We start from the raw sequence: 20159 nt of genomic DNA, 5'->3' as shown, positions 1-20159 counted from the left end.
AGACGGGAAGATTAATTTAACAAATTTTTAATATCGTGTATTACTGTAAGACAAATAGTGAATAAAAATACCGATACCATATCTTATTGACACGCAAATATTGAAATAAGAGAATTTATTTAGGCGTGACAAGAAATTCGGGAATTCAGAAATTTTTCATCAAAATCTAAATCACAAAAATCGAGGTACAGAATAAAATGTAATGGATCTAATATTTTTGAATATTTCTACTCGTCTGATATTTTTATAGTCAAGAGTGCAAGAGTATATGGTGTGAATATATTAGCATTTTGGGTCCGCCTCTCAGAAATATAAGTGCTATATGTTCTGAAGGTGACAGATTTTAGCCAGAACTTTTGTATGTTATCTTTGCCGACTATGGGAATGTTTGTTGCATACTAGCCATACTAGCATAATAGTGTTGTCCATGTACATATACATACTTGAGACCATCTGAAATTATACACACATACAATTAATTAAATTAATATATACAATCGAGGGGATATGTTTGACAATATTGTTGTTACTTACATCTCTGTTTGTCCAGGTACTCGTAGTGCAGTTTCGTGAATCCCTTCATACTTTCACAGGCCCATGTCGATTTCATAATCTTGTAAACTCTGCGAAAGTGAACGTAGATGTTTAAGGACCATGGTGTAATCAAATATATAATCAAACATTTGAAATGTGTGTAATGCATCAGCGTACGCTTTCAGAAGTTCTAACTTTATAAAAATATAATGGCTAGAAGCAGGATAAATCGGCAATTTATTTATCATATCGTTAGCCGTATATTTTGATAACATTAAAATATATTAATGATAAATAGATCTTAGGTGTAATCGATTAGCAAGGAGCTAGAATTAATTTGTAAATCGTAGATTTTTATTTTCATTTTTGTCGTGTGTTGCTCATTAATAATTAATACATTTGTTATCAAAATCACACGCATCAGATATACATGATATATTTAAGAACATTTTGATTTTTTTTACTAAATCTTTTTAGTATTATCTACTGAGAACACGTAACACGTAAGTGTGAGTTTTGCGTGAGTTTAACATAATTGCTCATATACAGAGGTGACGATTTTATTTACTCAATTAAAAATAATATTTATTAAAAATAAAATACTGGTCTCTATAAGTATTAAATCTAAAATTAAATTGATTTTGCTAAATTTTTTTACTATATTATATCTATCCGTCTGGATTCTGGAGTATACTATCTGGAGTATACAGGATATTTAGTAATTAGCATGCCCCACCTCTCGTGGGCAGATATATAGAGCAGGTTGAACTGAATAGAAAAGTCCTTTATTGTTTTGCAATAAATAATGAAAAATTAAGATTTTATTTACTCAATTAAAAATGATATTAATTATTAAAAATAAAATACAAGTCTGTATTTTTTTTTAATATACATCTATATTTTAAGATTCAAATCATTTTATATTTCGTAAAAATCTGAAAATCATTTTTTTTTAAATGCAGGAGCAACTCGTGCGAATTTGCAATTAAAGTAATTAATCAACACCTTCCGTGCCGCGCTGTTTCTGCGCGATTTATTTTCATCCAGTTTAAATGAAACTTTGCAATATATTTTCAACAAGCGTTTGCGATTGCACGTATTGTAGAATGGCCCTAAAGATGATAGGAAACGATGTATGTATGTACATATATGTATGTATCGCACGCGTATATAAGCCAGTCAGCTTTCTACTTTGCAAAGATAACTAGGTATCAGGGTGAGACGATTGGTCGGGGAGATGGAAATTCAATAGAAGGAAGAGGACGAAGAAAATAAGGCTGCATAAAAAGAAATGTTCCATTTAATTAAATTTCTTACACCGTTTTATCTTTTTTCCTTTTCTCTCCACGTTGGAGAGTAAAAGACAAGTGTTGAGCTAAAAGGAAAACAGACCCAAGGCTATAAGAGACTAAAAAAGATTTGCGCGGCGCACGGCGAAGAAGTAGCGGCCTTTCTTTTTAGCTGAACTTGTCGTACGGTTCTTTTCTCTTTTTCTTTTCACGTTGGTGAGAGAAAAGCGCGTCGAGCCTAAAAAGAACCTGGGCCTCGCATCTCCTATATATTTTACTCCGTAAACATACATACTTTACTCCGTTTTGGATTTCGGTTCGGAGGATCGCGCGGTCGCCGACGCGACGGCGACAGTGCCGACAGGTGGCGCGGGGGCCGGGGCGCACCTGTCGTCGGCCGTCGGCTGGCGATCTCACGGGCTTTACGTGAGCCGTGCGCGGGCGACGGCGACGGCGAGATCGCGAGATCTCGCTGGGTCGGTCACGTGACGTCGTACTTCCACAGTTATTTTTTCAGGCATGATGGCGCCAAACGCCAGTATTCGCTTTTATGTAAATATATTATTGATTTGGTGCGTACCGCGATCAAGCACGAGAGTTCGCCGTACCGCGGCCGGCCGTCGAAAGTAGCCCCGTCGCGGGGTATGCGCGCGGACCGCCGGCGGAGTGTGAGTAACGGACTGGCCCTGTGGCCGCCCGCCTGGAATCGCTAATGAGGACATGTTGGTTAGGCTGCCGTGACAGAGAGAGAGAGAGAGAGAGGACGAGGTTGCGAGACAGGCGCCCGTCGGCGTGTACGCTGTGGCACGGGAGCGCGCACGGCGACCGCCGGCGGCCCCGCGGCCGGTTTTCACGCCCGCTCGCGATCACGTGCCGCCTTGCGCGCGGAAATATATCCGGCTAATAGATCAATAATAAGGTATTTAATGGTCTTCCCGAGTGTGTGTGTGTGTGTGCGCGCGGGGGAGACTTGTGGTGGAGTAGTGCGCGCGACCCTGCTGCCATCTGTATTGTCAATGTTGTCGGCCAGCAGCAGCAGCAGCAGCAGCAGCAGCAGCAGCACCAGCAACAGCAGCAGCAGCAGCAGCAGCAGCACCACCACCACTACCACCACCACCAGCAGGAGCACCAGCACCAGCAGCAACGTAATGGAGCCGTGAGCATTCTCGTAAGCCGTACGCAATTGCATCACCGTGCCGACCGTCATCTCCCCGTGTGTATACAATGAGATTTAACGCCGACCGCGGCCCGCTCGACCGTCGACACGTGCAGTGAGTGTGAATGTGTGGCCCCGTTAAAAACGCCGCCGAGAGCCGAGAGAAGCTACGCGAGAGCGCGATCGCGGAGAGCGCCCCGCGTTCTCTCTCTCTCTCTATCCTGCGCGTCCAATGTTTACATGATCGTGGTCCCGACGGGACGGCGGATCGCGGCGATCGCGCGGCGATGACCGTCGGCGCTTCCGCGCGCGCGGACCTCCAGCGAACCGTCACCCCGCGCTCGTCGCCGTTCGCGCCCCGCGTCACGGTGCGCCACGCGAGAAAACTCACGGGCCGTCGCGCCCCGCGGCCGCCGGGACCGCGGCGACACGCGCATCCACTCGCGGTGCAGCGTTTTTTATAACCTCTTTTCCTGGCCCCCGCTCGTCGAGACGCGAGGATCCGTCACCGCGAGTCGTCGGTGGGTCCCCCCCCTTTCTTCTCGCTCGCGTGTTTACAGCCGACGGCGACGACGCGCCACGTTAGTGGTGTCGCGCGCATTGGAAAAATGCCGCTCCGCCGAGCGAGCTGTCAAGGATATGCCCGACCTGACGTTTGCCCCCCGCGCTCCGGCTAGGGGCGATTCCAAATCCCTCCTCGCGCGACGCGCACCTCCGTCACCGTCGGGACTATGTTCGTTCTCGTCTTTAACCCTTTACGTGTATCGCGCGAATCGTTGCTCTCTCTCTCTCTCTCTCTTTTTTTTTCTCTCTCTCTTTCTTTCTCTCGCCGCTCTCGCCGTCACGTTAGTCGCGTAGCGAATTGACAGCATCTAAACGTCAAGTTCGGTGCACGCGAGCGATTTGTATATTTATCTCTGGAGCCAAGACTCGTGAAACTGTACCTATTCCTTATTCCTTGCGGTAGATTATTCGTGTGCGTGAAGAGCACATTGATAACCCTTTCTCTTTTGATCCTTTTAGTGCTTTTCGTAAATGTGTCACATTTTTTAAATGTTTTCTTACTTTAACGTTCTTGCGCTTGGCCCCTTGTCTGTTTTTTCCCTTTTTATTTGAGATCTGAATCTTCTGTATATCACGAGGAACATACATACATACATATATATTATTCCTTGTATATTTTGGATATTTTCTCTTATCGGCCTCGCACTTGTCTCTCGTCCTTCGTTTGCTTCCTTCCATTTCAGAGATATAAATCTTCTGTATGTCAAATATCTATATCACAAAGCATATGTTTTCTTTATTTCTAGTTTTTATGTATACGAATTACTTTAGATGTAGAATATTTTACACACACACACACAGAATATTAAGATTAAATAAGTAATAAGATTTCTAAGATATTGATCAAGAATTTAAATGAATAAACGTAAAACTCTGAACAAGGTTAATGACCAACAGATAAAATTGTGAATCGTTATGTCAAGTTTGAGATGTCAATGGAACAAACCGGTTGGCGACCTAGTGTTATTTTTCTAAAATTATCTTTCAAACGATTGTCTTCTACTGAACCACACATCTCCTTGCGTCATATGTAACTTACAAGCAAAAATATCTGTGCGTATTGTCACATAATTTTTACTAAGTTGTAAAATATTTTGAAATCAAGCGACACTGTTTTTATGTTTCAGTTCTGAAGATAATCTGCTTTCCAGATAATAAATATATATGGATAACTATGTAGTAAGTTTATTTTTACATAATATTTTTCGAAATATACATCAACGAGAAAGGAGAAATGCTCAAAAAGTGTGCGATTGTTATATTTCAGGGTGTACACGGTTCACCTGCATGTGCCACGTATCACTAGCTTATTTGGCATAGTAGAATGGCACAACGAGGCAAGAGGCATAGAAACGACAATGATCTGGCGTTTTGTCCGGGCGCTGTTAAAAGGCGCAAATGTAGATTGGGCCCAGCTGCCACTGGTTCATCGGCACTGGCAGCGACCATGGGGCCCTCAGAAGAAGAGGAAACGATGGCGTCGTCGAGCCAAGGGGGGGCACCCTGGACCGCCCGATCTGTCAGTGATATCAAGATTCCCAGTATATACAATCGATCGTCCGCGGAAGCACCTGCGGAGTTATTTCGTAAAGACCTGATCAGCGCGATGAAATTGCCGGACAGTGAACCATTGAGTCCAAACGAGTATTGGGTTATAACTGATCAGTGGAAACAGGAGTGGGAAAGAGGTGTTCAAGTACCCGTTAATCCGGATTCTCTTCCCGAACCGACGGTCACCGTTACGCAGGCGTCTCCTTTGAAGTTACAAGCTGAATTCAAATTGTGAGTGCATAATGTGTGTCGTTCTGTATTATGTGAGATACTTTGGTTGTCAGAAATCACTAGAACGTGGTGTAATAACACAATCGTTCTGTGTTTTTCAGGCCTAAAAAGTTAGTAAGAATATCTCGTGATGATTATTTTAACTCGGAGGATCATCATTTAAGTACTACTCCAGCAAGAGCGGAGAAAGCCTGTGCTTACGACCTCGATGATACTGACATTGCCTGGTTGGAACTATTCAATGGTGAACGAGCACAGGTACAACTAATTTATTTATGGCTATGATAAATCAAATGACATTTCTTTTAAATTAATCTTTTAGTTTTGTGTATAAAGAATCTGTGTAAAATATCTTGAAGAAAGTACATTTAAAAGATATATAAGGTATAAATGTTATATAAAATTATATTGTAAAAAATAAGACAAAGTAAGATGTTTTAGTGCATCTTCTTTCTATTGAAAGGAAAATATTGAAATTTTAGATAATTCCTGATTCCTAAATGAAACAACACTGATATTTGTCGTAAAGGAGGATTCAAAGCCAATCAAAATATTTAATATTTTTGAAATTGTTTCTAATGACATAATTTGAAAACATTTTTACGATTATTATTGGAAAATTAATGACAGATATTTATGCAACCGACAGAAGTTGTTCGACAATTATGGTTCTTATTAGTTTTTTTTTTTATATCTTGTATAGTATTCGTGCATTAATTGACATTTTATGTTAAAATTATCCAGGCTGGACAACCGCCGGTTACGGAATCGCAGTTGGAACGTGTCATAGAAGAATTGGAAGTGCGATGTTGGGAAAGGATTCAAACAATCGTGAAGAATGAGGAGGGGCTTGGGATTGAGTATGACGAAAATGTTATTTGTGATGTTTGCAGATCGGTGAGTGATTTATTCATTTTTATATATTTGGAATTTGAAATATATGTAAAATAATCTATTGTACGTTTCTCTCACACACGCGTACGATATACATTTTAATTTGTGTTGGATTTTCCATAATACATGTGAACAATTTTTATGATAGCCGGATTCCGAGGAGGGTAACGAGATGGTATTTTGTGATTGTTGCAACATATGTGTACATCAAGCTTGTTACGGCATTACTTCGATACCCGATGGTTCCTGGTTGTGTAGAACTTGTTCGTTAAGTCAAAGACCCGACTGTGTATTATGCCCTAATAAGGGAGGTGCAATGAAGTGCACACGAAGCGGTCAAAAATGGGCTCATGTCTCGTGTGCACTTTGGATTCCCGAAGTTAGCATTGGTTGTGTAGAGAGAATGGAACCAATTACAAAAATATCCAGTATTCCGGTAAATAACAATCTTATAATTATTGAGATCTAGCTATATTATTTTTATCGTCATTCAAATTCAGATCAATTTTTGAAATATTTATTGTATATTCTAATATCATATACAATTTAAATATTTTAAATTTATTTGAGATCTCTTTACCGTGATTTTGGATACAAATTGATTGAGTGTAATAACGAATTGCAGCAAAGTCGATGGGCCTTAATTTGCGTTTTATGCCGTGAACGTGTGGGTGCTTGCATCCAGTGCAGTATAAAGACGTGTAAGACAGCGTATCATGTCACATGTGCTTTTAAATATGGGTTAGAAATGAAGGCTATTATCGAGGACGAAATGGCAGATGACGGTGTAAAATTAAGGGTAAGCTATCATACGCGATCGAATTAATGCATTGAAATCCATTACTATTACGCGACTACAACAAATCAATCTGATAATTTCGTGTTTTTAGTCGTATTGTCAGAAGCATAGTAGAACAAATACAAAAGACAAAGTTGGCGTTGGCGGTAGCGTAGGAAGTGGTGGGAAGGGTGGGTCAGATTCTGAGGATGGTGAATCCAGACGACGAAAACGGAAAGACATGACTTCTGAAGAAAAAAATCAAGCACGCGCAGCAAAGTATGTGACATAATTTTTTAATATGCTTTTTGAAATTATATTGAAACCTACAGACTTATAGATAACATCAGCTAAATTTAATTAAATATTAAATTTTTAAAATTATTTTTAAAAATAATGCAATAATAAAATTGTATATGAACCATAAGAAAAAATACTTTTTAATAAATATCTATATATCTATGTGTCTTAATATCTCTATATATATATATTAATGAACTATATATTAATACTTGTGTTTTATGTCTTTTATAAAGAATTGAGGACCGTCTACAATAGCCGTAAGAGTATGCGGTAAGACGTAAGCAGTAAGCTACTGGTTAATGGGATTTTTACAATTCAAGAATAATTGACTGTAGTTGGTCAATGGTTTACTGCTTACGTTTTACTGCAGCCTCTTACGGCTATTGTAGACGGTCCTTTAATCTCTTCTAAAATTATATTATAGAAAGTAATATATATATATGTGTTATTTTTATATTAGGCTGCAAGAAATTGAAGCGGAATTTGATAAGCATGTTAGTATAAAGGATATTACTTCCCAACAATTGGATATAGATCCTGACAGCATCATATACATATATAACTATTGGAAATTAAAGAGACGAGTAAGTCGTCGATATAAATCGGTAGTTACAAGAAAATCATGTTGAATTTGGTTTGTAATTCGCGTGTATATTATTTTTTAGGCCGGTCATAATAAACCATTGTTAGCTCCTCGTTGTGGTGAACTGTCAAGCGCAGGAGCACGCGCTCAGGGTCAAGCGGCCGACGTAGAAAAAATGCGTACGTTTGTGCAACTGCGACAAGATCTGGAACGCGTACGAAATTTGTGCTACATGGTCGGTCGTCGCGAGAAACTCTGTCGTACTTTCCTGAGACTACGCGAACAAACCTTTCACAAGCAGGCAATGGTGATGGCTGGACCGCCATTATCTCCAACGACGGCTGCCGCTATTGTCGAGGCCAATCACGGGCCTTCGATATACGATCGTCTCTATTCTCATCCCGATGCCGAGGATCACACACATGACTTCAACACAATACTCGCCCGGATCAAAGTCGAGTCGCCCACGCCAGCGTCTAACGATGAGAAGAAAGTACAACCGGACTTCAACGGTGCGTCCAATAAGAAACCCTACTTCAATGGTTCGGTCAGAGGGAAGAGCTTGTACGGAAGTGATTTGTCGTCAATGAGTAGTAGTGAGACGGACGCGGTGAAGACGGAAAGAAAAACTACTGGCAAATGCACGAACAAGTCTAAGACTCTGAAAGTCGAGACCGAATCGACCTCAGAAGACGAAGGGAATACAATGTCGAAGAACAAAACTCCCGCCAGACGAAAAACAAAGAAGAATGCGCCGGACAGGCCACGAGCCTGCAAATTGCGCGATAGCAGTGAGAGTGATAAGTTAGATATGGTGAATAGATCGCGTTCCTTGCAGCACATGGAACTTGGTAGTTCCGACAGCGAGAGCGACGAATTGAGCACCATTGAGTTGCCATTGAGCACCAACGCCGGCTCTCGTCTCGGCCCATCAGCAGCTTCTGCCATATATTCGGATACTGATTCGGATTCGCAGGAGCATCATTCCCACTCGGCCGTACTTATCACAAAAGCTGCGGTGAAAGAATTCTCAGCAGCGGATATATCAAAGAATTCGCAGAAGAACTTTACATGTAAGGATGCCACGAAATCAGACTATCAGGATGATTCCACGAAGAACAAGGAGAACGTGAAGAACTCCAAGAAGAAGGAATACATACCATCCGCTCTGATAGTTCCGCAGCGACAAGCGGCGAAGAAGGCATCGGAGATCATGCAGCGAACACAGGGTAAGAAGGAAAATACCGCGAGCGAGCCCGTAGAGTTCGTGAAGTCGCCCGGGGAGCCTTTGAAACCGACTAAGGAGAAGCCGTCTGGCAAGAAACAGCGTGACAACAAGGCGCCAAAGGACGCCAAGAACAATGACGTTTATGATTTCGAGAAGGAGTTCGGTGACGGCACGGAGATCCTCGCTTACGTGCCGCAACGACAGGCTGCAAAGAAAGCCGCAGAGCACATCAAGAGCGGTATGGGCACGAAACCCGCTCCAGCGGATCTCGAAACCGCAGACGGGAAACCAAAGAAGGAATTGCCGGACGGCGGCAAGAGGAAAGAGATCAAGAAGGAGGAATCGCCCAAAAAGGAGGAGCTGCCGACGAGAAAGGAGGAGTCACTGTTGAAGGAGAGACGGGGAAAGAAACAGGTGCCTGAGAGCAGCAATAGCGAGAGCAGCAGCAGTGATAGCAGCAGCGGTAGCAGCTCTTCGGAGAGCAGTAGCGATTCCGATGTAGCTAAGAGTCCAATGCAAAAGATGTCGAGCACCGCTAAGGAGCCGGCTTCCTCTTCAACCACTACCAATACCACGTCCTCCGAAAGTGATAACGGCAATCAGGTGAAGAACAAAATTGCGAATAAACGGCAGACGATGAATAAAGTCGCAGACGAAACGGTCGAGTCTGAGAAGAGAACTGTCGCGGGGCGGAAACTCAAGAAGCTGCCCGATAAGAAGCTTAAAACTTCCGACGGGCGGCATGGACCCGAGTTTCAGCCGCCGCTTACTGAGAGAGAAGAATCAGGTAGAACCGCAGTACCTAAGGAGCAGCAACAGGCTCAACAACAACAGCAGCAGCAGCACCAGCACCAGCAATCCGGTAAGAAAGCTGATCAAAGAGACTCATCCAAAAGATCAGCATTCTTGCAATCACAACAGCCAGCTGACCAAAGTGTGCTCGGTGGCTCTCGAAATAATGATGGGCTACGAAGTGTTTCTGGGGTCAAGTCTACCAAAAAATTAAACCAGTCTATTAAACAGACACAACAGCAGCAGTCTACTCTCAGAAGCAAAGAGGACAGCGGCGGAGCAACGTCCAGAGCGAAGTCGGAGGCGCGCAAACGAAAATCAAGCGAGATTACCGCAAAGGAGGACAAGGGTAACAAGGAAACGTCCCCGATCAAGAAAGTGGAAAAGAAATTAATGGAGAAGATAACCAAGGAAATCGAGAAAGATAACAAACATGATACTACTAGTATTAAACATGTCCCGGATCTCGTGGAATCTCCGAAAGCGACTGAGAATACTCTTAAAGTGGATGACAAGAAGATTAAGAAAACAAGTAATAAGAATGCGATCAATACGCTGGAGGAGGAGATGAAACAGCGACGGGCGGAACGAGACAGTCCAAAGAAGTCATCGAGGGGACTGGACAAGCTTCTTGAAAAACGCGAGCACCTTGACAAACTGTCGAGGAGCAGGATTGCCATTCAGCAGGAGAGATGTAACGAGGAGAATAAAGACGCGAAAATTGTGGCATCCGTCGCAAAGGAGACTGTCAAGAGCGAGGACATTAAGAACCACATGAGCGAGGAAGTCGCGGTGCTAGATACCATGAAATTGGGAAAAGAAGACGTAAAGAAGAATGTCGAGAATACGTTGGAGAAACCTATGGACAGAAAGAAGAAGGCAGACCGGAAACTCGAGAGCGAGACGCAGGCTGCTGTCGAGATGATCACGGTCGAGGACAGCGTCGCTAAAGAGTCAAACGATAATATTTGTTTGAGGTCGATCCCCGATAAAGTTTCTACCGCATTAATAGAAAACGTGACAGCCGAGAAAGAGTGTCAGCAGAAGAGAAGAAAATCCGTAAATCGTTCTATCTTCTCGCCGCAACACGGCAGCAAGGATCCCAGCGTGTCGGAGCTGTTCGATTTCGATCAGGACATGTTGACCGACGATATGGTGAACGATGACGGCTTCAACTTACCGCGCGACGAAGAGCGAGGAGCGGCGCCGCTCTCGTTCTCTTTCAACAACGATCTTTGGTTCAAGGAGGACTCGAAGGAGGACAGTGCGCGAGAGACGCTACATCTGGTGGAGAAGCTGCGTATGGAATTATCGAAGAAATCGAATTCTAGTCAGTTCGAGTTAGAATCCACTCCGGCGGAAGAGGAGCTTCCGAAAAAAGAGGAGCCGTCTCTTCATCCAGTTGAGAAACCAACGGAAGAGCAGCCACTGCTTCAGGAGAAGGTCGACATGCAGGAACAGCAACCAGTGGGACAGCAGCAGCAATCAGTCGTGCAATCGGTCGAGATTAAGATCAACAGCGGTTCGGAACCCCCACAGATGTCCGAGGATCTCACATGCAAAAATCATAGTATGGAGGACAAGAGGAAGCCTTGTTACTCGAGCAATAGCAACAACGAGCATTACATGTACGGAAACGAAGAGCGCGAGACGGCGAAAGTGACGGTGGTGGAGCGCGCGAAGCTCGATAGAGCCGAGGCGGACGAGAGATGGGTACCGCCGAGCATGGACAATTTCAATCCGAGCGACGTGCAACATCTGAACACGCTGATCGACAACCAGAACCACCGCTACGTCGCCGCGGCCGCCGCTCATCAATTCTCGAATGATATTAGCGCCGTGATTCCAGATCCTACGGCGAATCCAGACGCAGCTCTAGTCGCGCATCTCCAGCTCAACATGCAGGACCAGTATCTGCAGCTGCAACAGACGCATCCGATGGAGCGGGTGCAGCAGCATCTCGAGGCGCAGCACGTCGCGGCACAGGAGCAGTCGCGTGTGCAGTCACTCGCGATAATGGATCAGCAGATGGCAGCGGCCGGTACGGGAATACCGGCACAGATTGTCGACGAAATCACGCCTATGGAGATGGTAAATCGTCATCTAATCAGCCTGCCCAACTCGGAGGACGATCAGGGCAGCGAGATGGACCGCGTGCTGGACAAGGAGGATGTCTCGTCGGATATCAGACAGGACTACACGCAGAGCGACTCGCCCTACAACGAGCTCAACGGTCGACCGGACACGCGGTGGGCCGAGAGTCAGGTTTTACCCTCGCGCCGGTCCACGTCATCGTCCATCACATCCGCGTCTTCCGCGGAGGAGCACGCGGCTATTCCTCCTTACAAGAACGTACCTCCGATATCCTATCCGCCGATGGACGTGGCGCCTTACCATTCATACTCGGAGACGAGCTCTTACGGCGCCGGAGCTGTCTCGCTGTTTCCACCGCAATCGTGTGCTGCCCCGTTGCCCTATCCGTCGCCGTTCCCGCCGCCTTTCGGCGCCCCTTTCCCGACGTCGCAGTCTATGCTGCCGCATGTACCGAAACCGCTCGAGGAGTCGCTCAACATCGGGGCGTCGCCGTGCACCGCCGCGTTTACCTCGTCGTCGCATAACATGGCCCTCACCGCGGCCATGGTATCGCCGACGAAGGTAACTACGCCGCCGCCTCCGGCGCCGCCACCACCATCGGTGTCGCAGCAGCAACAACCACCGCAGCAGCAACAGCAGCAGGTACCACCGACACAGCCGTCTTCGGAAGTGCCGCCGTCGTCAGGGCACCCGCCGTCTTTGCTGTCGCAGCCGGTTAACTCGCCTGCTGTACCGGCATCTTTCCTCAATACTATCGCGGAGACGCAGGTCAACAACGAGGCTGTCGTGGAGAACATAGCGGAAGTACTTAGCGCAGACAACAAGATCGCGCCGTCCGGTAAGAAGTCGCCGTCGAAACCGACGAGAACGTCCGCCAGGGTGACGTCCTTGCAGGGTAAATCGCCCGGTAAATCGCCGCGTCAGGAAACCACGAAATCCGCGCCGAGCTCTCGCGGTCGCAGCAGGAGTTCCAAGGGATCTCAGTCGAGTTACCGGGGTCGCGGTCGCGGCCGAGGACGGGGACGCGGTAGGACCAACCAGAACCCGTCGATCACGATGGTGCCGATGTCAAACGCGCTGCACAACGACGACTCGATTCAGAACAAGCTGGTCGGCACCGTGTACGACTTTGACTCGGACGACGACTCGGCGAACGAGACTAACATCGCGGACCTGAGGACGATGCGCGAGCGCAAGAAGTCCACCGACGTGAACGAGAAGAATCGCGCGAGCGAGCCTCTCGGCGGCATGGCGAACGACGGTGGCATCCAGTCCCATCTGTCTAGTCCCACGCTGCACACCGTGAAGAAGTATGCCGACGATAAGAAGCTCGCGTCACCGGCGGCGCACCACGATCATCAGACCGCTATAGCGAAATCCGAGTCGAGCACCAGTCATCAGTTTGCCGACTGCATGCCGCTGTTACCAGGTCCGGTGGATATGCGTACGTACAATTCGACCGTGGACCAGGCGAGCTCGTTAGTCCACGGTCAGCCGTATGGCAATCATTTGTTAGGCAGCTTCGCCGCGAGCGTAGGTGCGGACTCGAACCTGCCGGAGCTCGATGATTTGCTGCACGGGGACTGCTGCGTGTTGAAGAAGACCGCCGGTAAACAGCAACAGCTCGCGAGCGGCGGGTTCGAGGAGCCGTGCTCGAAACCAGGCTTCGGCGACCAGTCGACGATAGACCCGTCGTCCGCGTCTAGCTTCGACGCCAACAAGGTTTCCCTAACCGATTCGAGGAATCAACTGAAGGTAAAGATTAAAGGCCCATTTCTTGACGCGAACTATACGCCGTCGGTACCACCGCTGGTCCAGCAAACGCCGGTGATAATCCCCCCGGCCGCGACCAGCGCGTCTGTTGCTTCAGGCACATCGAATCTACGTCGCATGCGAAAGAAGGAGCTGTTGCGCCAATACTGCTCGCAGGACATGAACATGGATGATCCTGCGGGCGGTAGCGTTACCTCCGCGCCTATCATCATTCCACCCATCAATCCAAATCGTACGGTCATCACTATTCCTAAAGCCGTAGCTTCGATGACAAGTATACCAACTCGTGAAGACTACAAGGCGGTCGTTGATGCGAATATGGAGAAGAAACGGCGAAAGGAGCGAGGCGGCAGTGGCTTCCTCGACGTAGTAGCTGGCGAAGAGGAGAGCAGTTCCGATAGAAAGCGCGGTCTTATGGTTGGTACGGTCAGTGATCGTAGAAGAGGCAGGCAAACCAGACCGACCGCCACCACGGTCGCGAACAGCACCGGGCCGCCGAAGCTGAAGATTAAGATCGGTAACAGTATAATTGGTGGACAAGAGATAGGTAACGCGCAGGACGATCGTAGCAGGATAAGGCCGCCGAAGAAGCGACTGAGCAGCATCCCGAGCACGCCGAGCATGGAGGAGCTCCGTCGCGAGAGCATGAAGTTCCGCAAGATGATCATGGCGGGCTTCGACAACGACGAGAAGACGAAGAACAAGCGCGACAAGAACGGCAAGCGGAAGAAGCGACAGTCCAGCAAGAAGGAGGCGCGGGTGCAGATCCTGGAGGGCGGCGCCGCGACGCCCAAGCTCATCATACGGCTGGGCAAGCCGGCGGGCGCCAACTCCTCGGCGACCAACGACGCGGCGAGCAACGCGCCGGCCACCGGCGACGAGGACGACAATCAGCAGCAGGCGTCGTCGGACACCAAGGACAGCCGAGTGGGACCGCCGCCGCCCGAGCCCGTCAAGGAGGAGGCCGGGGTCTACTCGATGGAGGGCGGCGTCGACGAGAAGCAGCCGACCGACCCGAACACAGGCACCACCGCTCTCAGGAACATCCGTTCGGCGAAGGTGACGCCGATTCGATTAAAACTGACCCGCTGTCAGGAGGGCTACGAACTGAAGGATCCGGTGGTAGCGAGTAGCGCGAGTGTGGACGACGAAGGTGGTAGTGGTAGCAGTACTAGTGCGACGACGACGGTAACGTTGGTGAACTCGGCGGCGTCGTTGCCGATCGGCGGCGCCGAGCTGGAGAAGGCGACGACGGTGGCGGCGGAACGTTTGCCGGCCACCGACGTCGCCGTCTCCGTCGCCGAGACGAGAACCGAGCAAGAGAAGCAGCAATCGCCGTGCATGGAGAAGCAATCTTCCAAAGAGGATATTCCATTGCTGCCTCAGTCCGCGAATCACAACTCGCCGGGGTGTCCGCCCGCACCGCTCCCGCAAGGATGCCAAGTTAGGTGATAATTAATGATAATTGTATAATACGGTAATTGTAGTGATCCTTTCTTAGACGATTTTTCTGCGTGCGCGTGTGTGTTACGTACACGTGCCATCGGCATCGCACCACTTGCCGTGCCCGCGTCTACGTAAGATATATTCGCTGAACACACACAGAATACGTTTCGCATACACTCACGTACACGTACATAACAAAATAGAAGGTGTATATTGTTCAGTACTGAGACAGAGACTCGGTAGAAACGTTGTAAGAGTGTAATATAAATTATTGATTATTGTAAATGATCTGAGGGTGCAGAAGTGAAATTTCACAAAGTGCCCAAAATTTACTGCAAATACTAAAAGAACACGTGCATTTCGTCGGGTGTATCGACGGTCCACACTAAGGTGTCTCCCTCGTTGCGCGATCATTGTGTAACATCGTCTCTTTATCTGATGCAGACCTTTGCGCGCATCCACTTTTTCTTCGTAACACGGATCGTTTGGCCAATCAATTTCAATTAGAACAATACGCAATGTATAGTACAGTAACCGTGTGACATCGATCAATTATTTCTTTCGTTTTTACGGGCATTATACACACATCCACAAGTCCTCTTCTAAAGATCTTTCAAAGATTTACAGAATCTCTTGTAAAGAGATTCCGAGAAGAGTATGCTTGCCGATCAACCATAACTTGTCGCTGTCATTTCCATTAACTGCACAACTATCTAACTATTTATTACTTAAGCCTATAGAAACAGTCTGTAGAAACAGCCCAGGCTGAATTTCCTCCTTAATGTTTGTCGACGCGCTACGCTCAAAGATTTTTCTTACGCTCGTCGATGTGACCTCAAAGCAATATGATGATCAGGTGTGGACGTATGAATTGGTGCAACGTATTTAACGCACGAAAAACGAGAATGAAACTACTCATGTTCGAGCGCAACGATCGACACCTTAATGAGGTATCGCGGCAGCGACGTAAAATTACCTTGTACAAGAAGCATATTTCTCAAATCACCGCTTAGGTCGTGATTTTTAAATGATAGTTATAACGAATTTTAATAAAAACCACCACAATATATATACTATATAGTATATAATATTTCGAGCGATATACGATCGATATCGACTATGATGTGGCAAGGAAAGCGTATACCAGCTGGACGTGAAGCATCAAATGAGAAAAGGGATACGCATCGTATTTTTTTTTATTTTCAGAACAAATCTTTTCATTATTATTATTATTTTTTTTTTGACACACAGGCATATCCGTTTGTGCTTGAAAGAGAAAGAAGAAAAAGAGAAAAAGGACGTGTTTTGACCGCGCGATTTGACAATTGGAACTTGCATGCACTCTCTTGCGTTTGACGATTAAACTCTGCAAGATAATGTCGTATTTGCTCTTGTAAATCGCCCGTTCTTTTCTTTTATTTTCTTTCTTTCTTTTATTTTGTTTTCGCTTCACGCTGTGCAATCTGCACACACGATCGCAAAGTTAGACGCGAAATTTGAAGATATTTTTTATTATATTTTTTTACACGTTATATATATTATATTATAAATACATGTATATTATATATATTACGTATGCGCCTCTCGCGCGATTTGTTACATAGTTTTTTTATAGGATCCAACGCGTCATTATTAATTGTCACGATTACCTATTTTATCCCTTTTCACGTTGTAGCCCTGCTGCGTGTATTTATTTATGACGATCAATGTAAGACGCTATTTATTCACTATGTATTTTCTTTTGTGTGAAAGCTCCCCAAGAACGGTTTTTAGACGATTTTTCAGTTCTCTCTCTCTCTTTCTTTCTCTCATCTTCTTTCTCTCTCTCTCTCTTTCTGTCTTTTCTTTTCTTTCTGTCTCTCTCTTCCCTCTTTCTCTCCTTCTCTCTTTCTGTTTAGTATCATCCCAATTATTATTATATACCGCACGTTATTATTACTATTATTATGTATTTCTTCTCCTTTTTTGTTTAAGAAGTTTTAACCTCGCCACGTAGATAACAAGAGTTATGCGTATAAAATACTCATGGTTGATGAAGCGGCGTGCCATGTTTTGTAACGATATTAAAAAAAAAAGAAAGAAAAAGAATTGCGACCGAATTGCGGGTGTAAACAGGGAAAGAGAAAAATTGTTTTCTTTCGGACATGCGTCACGTGCGTACATGATTCGACGAATCGCGTGAATCACACAAACATAAGTTAAAGATATTCCGTTAGATTTGTTTCGTACGAGGCCGAGGAACGACGCATCTTCGTCGTCGTCCATCATCATCATCATCATCATCGACTTTGCTCTTCGGGAAAGAAGATTCCTGCAAGGGTTGCCCGTGATTAATCCTTCGTTTTCTACTTGTCTACTGCATTTCAATACCAACAATATTAAATAGCTCTATTAATTCTAAAATACTGCGTTAAATTACAAATATATGTCTAAGCATGGAATATAAAATACATTTAAGGATAACAAATTTTTTTAGGGCATGAAAAATCATCGTTTCTGTGCGCGTTGTATGAATACTTACGTCTTGCTTTTTTTTTCAATAATTTATTACTTAACTGTAAAATCTGAAGAGCTGCAGTAACATATCGAGTTACACTTTGCAAAGATGCATCCTGAAGGAAAAGAGTGTATACATGTAAAAGACATTGTGGAGAGAGATGTGTTTCTAAAAAAAAAATCTAAAATCTTTCAGACATCTTCAAGTCGCTCGTGTCTTTTTGTTATTGTATTTATTTATTTTTCTGTCGTGTCTTTTTGTTATCGTATCTCCAGGTACTGGTATGTAAAAGTATCGAGGAAAGGAATTGGAAATGATAAAGCAATTAGGGCGTGAGACGTGACGAGGAAGATTGGCGACGACTGAAAGTCGATTGCGTGCAATCGGAGGGAGTGCGTTTGTAAAACGCGCAATAAGCGAAACTGAGATTGTTTACGTTTTTTTTCAGTCCAGTTACGCGCGCCGATGGGAGATCTTTACCGATTGCTGATCCCTTGCTAAACGTGCAATTGTTACGACGTCCGTAGGAAGGTCCTTCGTCCCGGTCCCCGCACATTATCGATTGTGGAGTGAAGAAAATCGTGGGAAGCCGCGCGTATTAGGAAAGGCGGCGAATTTTTAATGATAACGAGAAAAATTCGTGTTTGAAGATGGGACAAAAAGTGAGATAGAGACGTTGTGGTAAAAGAACTGACATGAGTGTGAAAAGCACGACGGAAGTACGGATAACGAAATTTCCAGGTGAGCTAAAAGTTTATCCTGTTTAGAGAACGGTTTTCCACTCGTTTTTCACTCCGCAATTGTATAACGCGACGCGCAGGTTAAGAAGAAATTGTACATACTCGTGTATCTCAGATAGGATACAAGAATCTGTAATTGGTATGAAGCTTATATAACGGCTGTGTTACCGTACGGATCTTATCTTCCAGATGGTTTTTAGTTGCTCTCTTTCTTGGATGCGAGCGTATTCAAAAAATACAAAAGAAAAATTTAAAAAAAATAAAAAAGGTATGTGCATGATCGCGCCGAAAGACTTTTGACACCTCTTCCAACAAAGATCGTTAATCATTTTTAAAAGGAAAAATTCTAGCGCGGTTTATTATCGATCGACGAACTTTTGGGGGTTGTTTGAAGATAAAAATGTAATAGATATAGCTAAAGATAAAAAAAGAGAAACAGAAAAATTGACATCTCGGAGAAAGAATTCACTTCGCGAACGTCCCTCAGAATCTTCATCTCGATCGCCGGCAATTCTCTCGATCTCCTTCATTACGCACTCGAGGAAAGATCACGTGGATATAAAAAGAAAAGTTAGTCGATTTTAACGAGCCGGCAAATCTTTGTAATCGAACGTTAAGAGTATCTTCGATGCACATTGCATACGCGAACGTTGAAAGGGTAAAATAGTCTTTTGCCGCGATCTTGCGATCTCATGAAAAAGGAAGAAGAGAGTGAGAAAGTGAGAGAGAGAAAGAGAGAGAGAGAAAGAGAAGGGCGAGAATGAGAGAGAGGAGAGAGAGAGAGAGAGAGTTTGGCGATACCGTTTCGTCCCAATTCTTTATTGTCATAACTCTTTATTTTCTTGTTATGCAGCGCAAAAAGAATCAAATCAAATGAAGTATTGTTTAACGCGTCGGCGATCTTTGCGCGCTCGCCGTCGCCTTGAAATTCTCATCGATCGCGGAAACGAATCCTTCTCTGCGGTTCCTCCGGCGCGTGTCGCGCACGATCATCGATCGACCGCGAATCATCGATCAACGAGCCGACACGCGCACCGAATCGGTTTAAATGTTTCGCGAGCGAGAGGATTTTTCCAGACATACCTTCATACCTTATATATATATAACGCATTGTACATTTTTTCAGTGATAAGAGCAGAGTTTTAAGAGCCTATATTGTACAGAATTATAAAGAATAAAATATTTGGTTAATTTTTAATCGTTTCTTACATGCGTATATATATAATAAAATAATAATTACTCTAATAACAAATATAACGATGAATTTAATATTATATATATATAAATACGAGTACATATATATATATATATATATATATATATAAATATATAAATATATAAATATGAACATATATATATATACAAAATATAAAAAAATATATATAGATAATTTTATTATATAATACAAATGAGTAATATGATATTTAGTTATTGTATATAGTGTAAGAAAGAGCTGATCTTGTAAGATACAGATAAGGTGTTTTAATGTGCACATAGTCGCGTCATTGTCAATAATCATATTATTACGATTAATAATAATTACAGTTTTTTACATCCCGCGTTTCCTTATTCGACCTACACCCACAAACCTGTTATTCTTACACTCACGTTAATAAATTAACTTATACTGTCTTGTTATTATATACGTTAAATGGAAAAAAATAGAAAGTTCTGTTGCAAGTTCTTTCTAAAAAATGATTGATTCT

General features: G+C 44.6%; 1 protein-coding gene and 1 long non-coding RNA gene across 4 annotated transcripts; one reads left to right on the top strand and one right to left on the bottom strand.

Annotated features, from left to right (window-relative positions):
• Positions 1-91: 91 nt before the first annotated feature.
• Positions 92-2520, bottom strand: LOC143901311 (uncharacterized). The gene is made up of 3 exons (XR_013258039.1): positions 2404-2520; positions 535-623; positions 92-453 (listed from the first exon to the last, which is right to left on the bottom strand). It is a non-coding gene; the product is annotated as an uncharacterized LOC143901311 (long non-coding RNA).
• Positions 2521-2874: 354 nt separating this feature from the next.
• Rno (PHD finger protein rhinoceros) lies at positions 2875-20007 on the top strand. 3 transcript variants are annotated; one of them, XM_077413386.1, is made up of 10 exons: positions 2875-2991; positions 4671-4722; positions 4811-5325; positions 5427-5583; positions 6070-6222; positions 6368-6655; positions 6845-7018; positions 7110-7276; positions 7761-7884; positions 7966-20007. In XM_077413386.1, the coding sequence occupies exons 3-10, from the start codon at positions 4868-4870 to the stop codon at positions 15220-15222; spliced, it is 8778 nt and encodes a 2925-aa protein (XP_077269512.1). In that variant the 5' UTR covers positions 2875-2991; positions 4671-4722; positions 4811-4867; the 3' UTR covers positions 15223-20007. The 3 variants fall into 3 exon arrangements, with proteins under 3 accessions (XP_077269512.1, XP_077269530.1, XP_077269521.1); XM_077413404.1 differs by having other exon boundaries at positions 2887-2979; XM_077413395.1 differs by having other exon boundaries at positions 2967-3094.
• Positions 20008-20159: the final 152 nt, after the last annotated feature.

Source organism: Temnothorax americanus, unplaced genomic scaffold (assembly GCF_048541705.1).
Source record: "Temnothorax americanus isolate GAGA-0224 unplaced genomic scaffold, ASM4854170v1 Scaffold10, whole genome shotgun sequence".
Classification (NCBI taxonomy): Eukaryota; Metazoa; Arthropoda; class Insecta; order Hymenoptera; family Formicidae; genus Temnothorax; species Temnothorax americanus.
The sequence above is the reverse complement of the archived record's forward strand: the minus strand, read 5'-3'. Positions and strand labels throughout refer to the sequence as shown.

Excerpts from the sequence above, each read along its gene's own strand:
- Rno (XM_077413386.1), top strand. The coding sequence starts at position 4,868 with ATGGCACAACGAGGCAAGAGGCATAGAAACGACAATGATCTGGCGTTT. Across the intron at positions 6,656-6,844 it reads CAAAAATATCCAGTATTCCG|CAAAGTCGATGGGCCTTAAT; the intron begins GTAAATAACAAT and ends AACGAATTGCAG. Across the intron at positions 7,019-7,109 it reads ATGACGGTGTAAAATTAAGG|TCGTATTGTCAGAAGCATAG; the intron begins GTAAGCTATCAT and ends TCGTGTTTTTAG.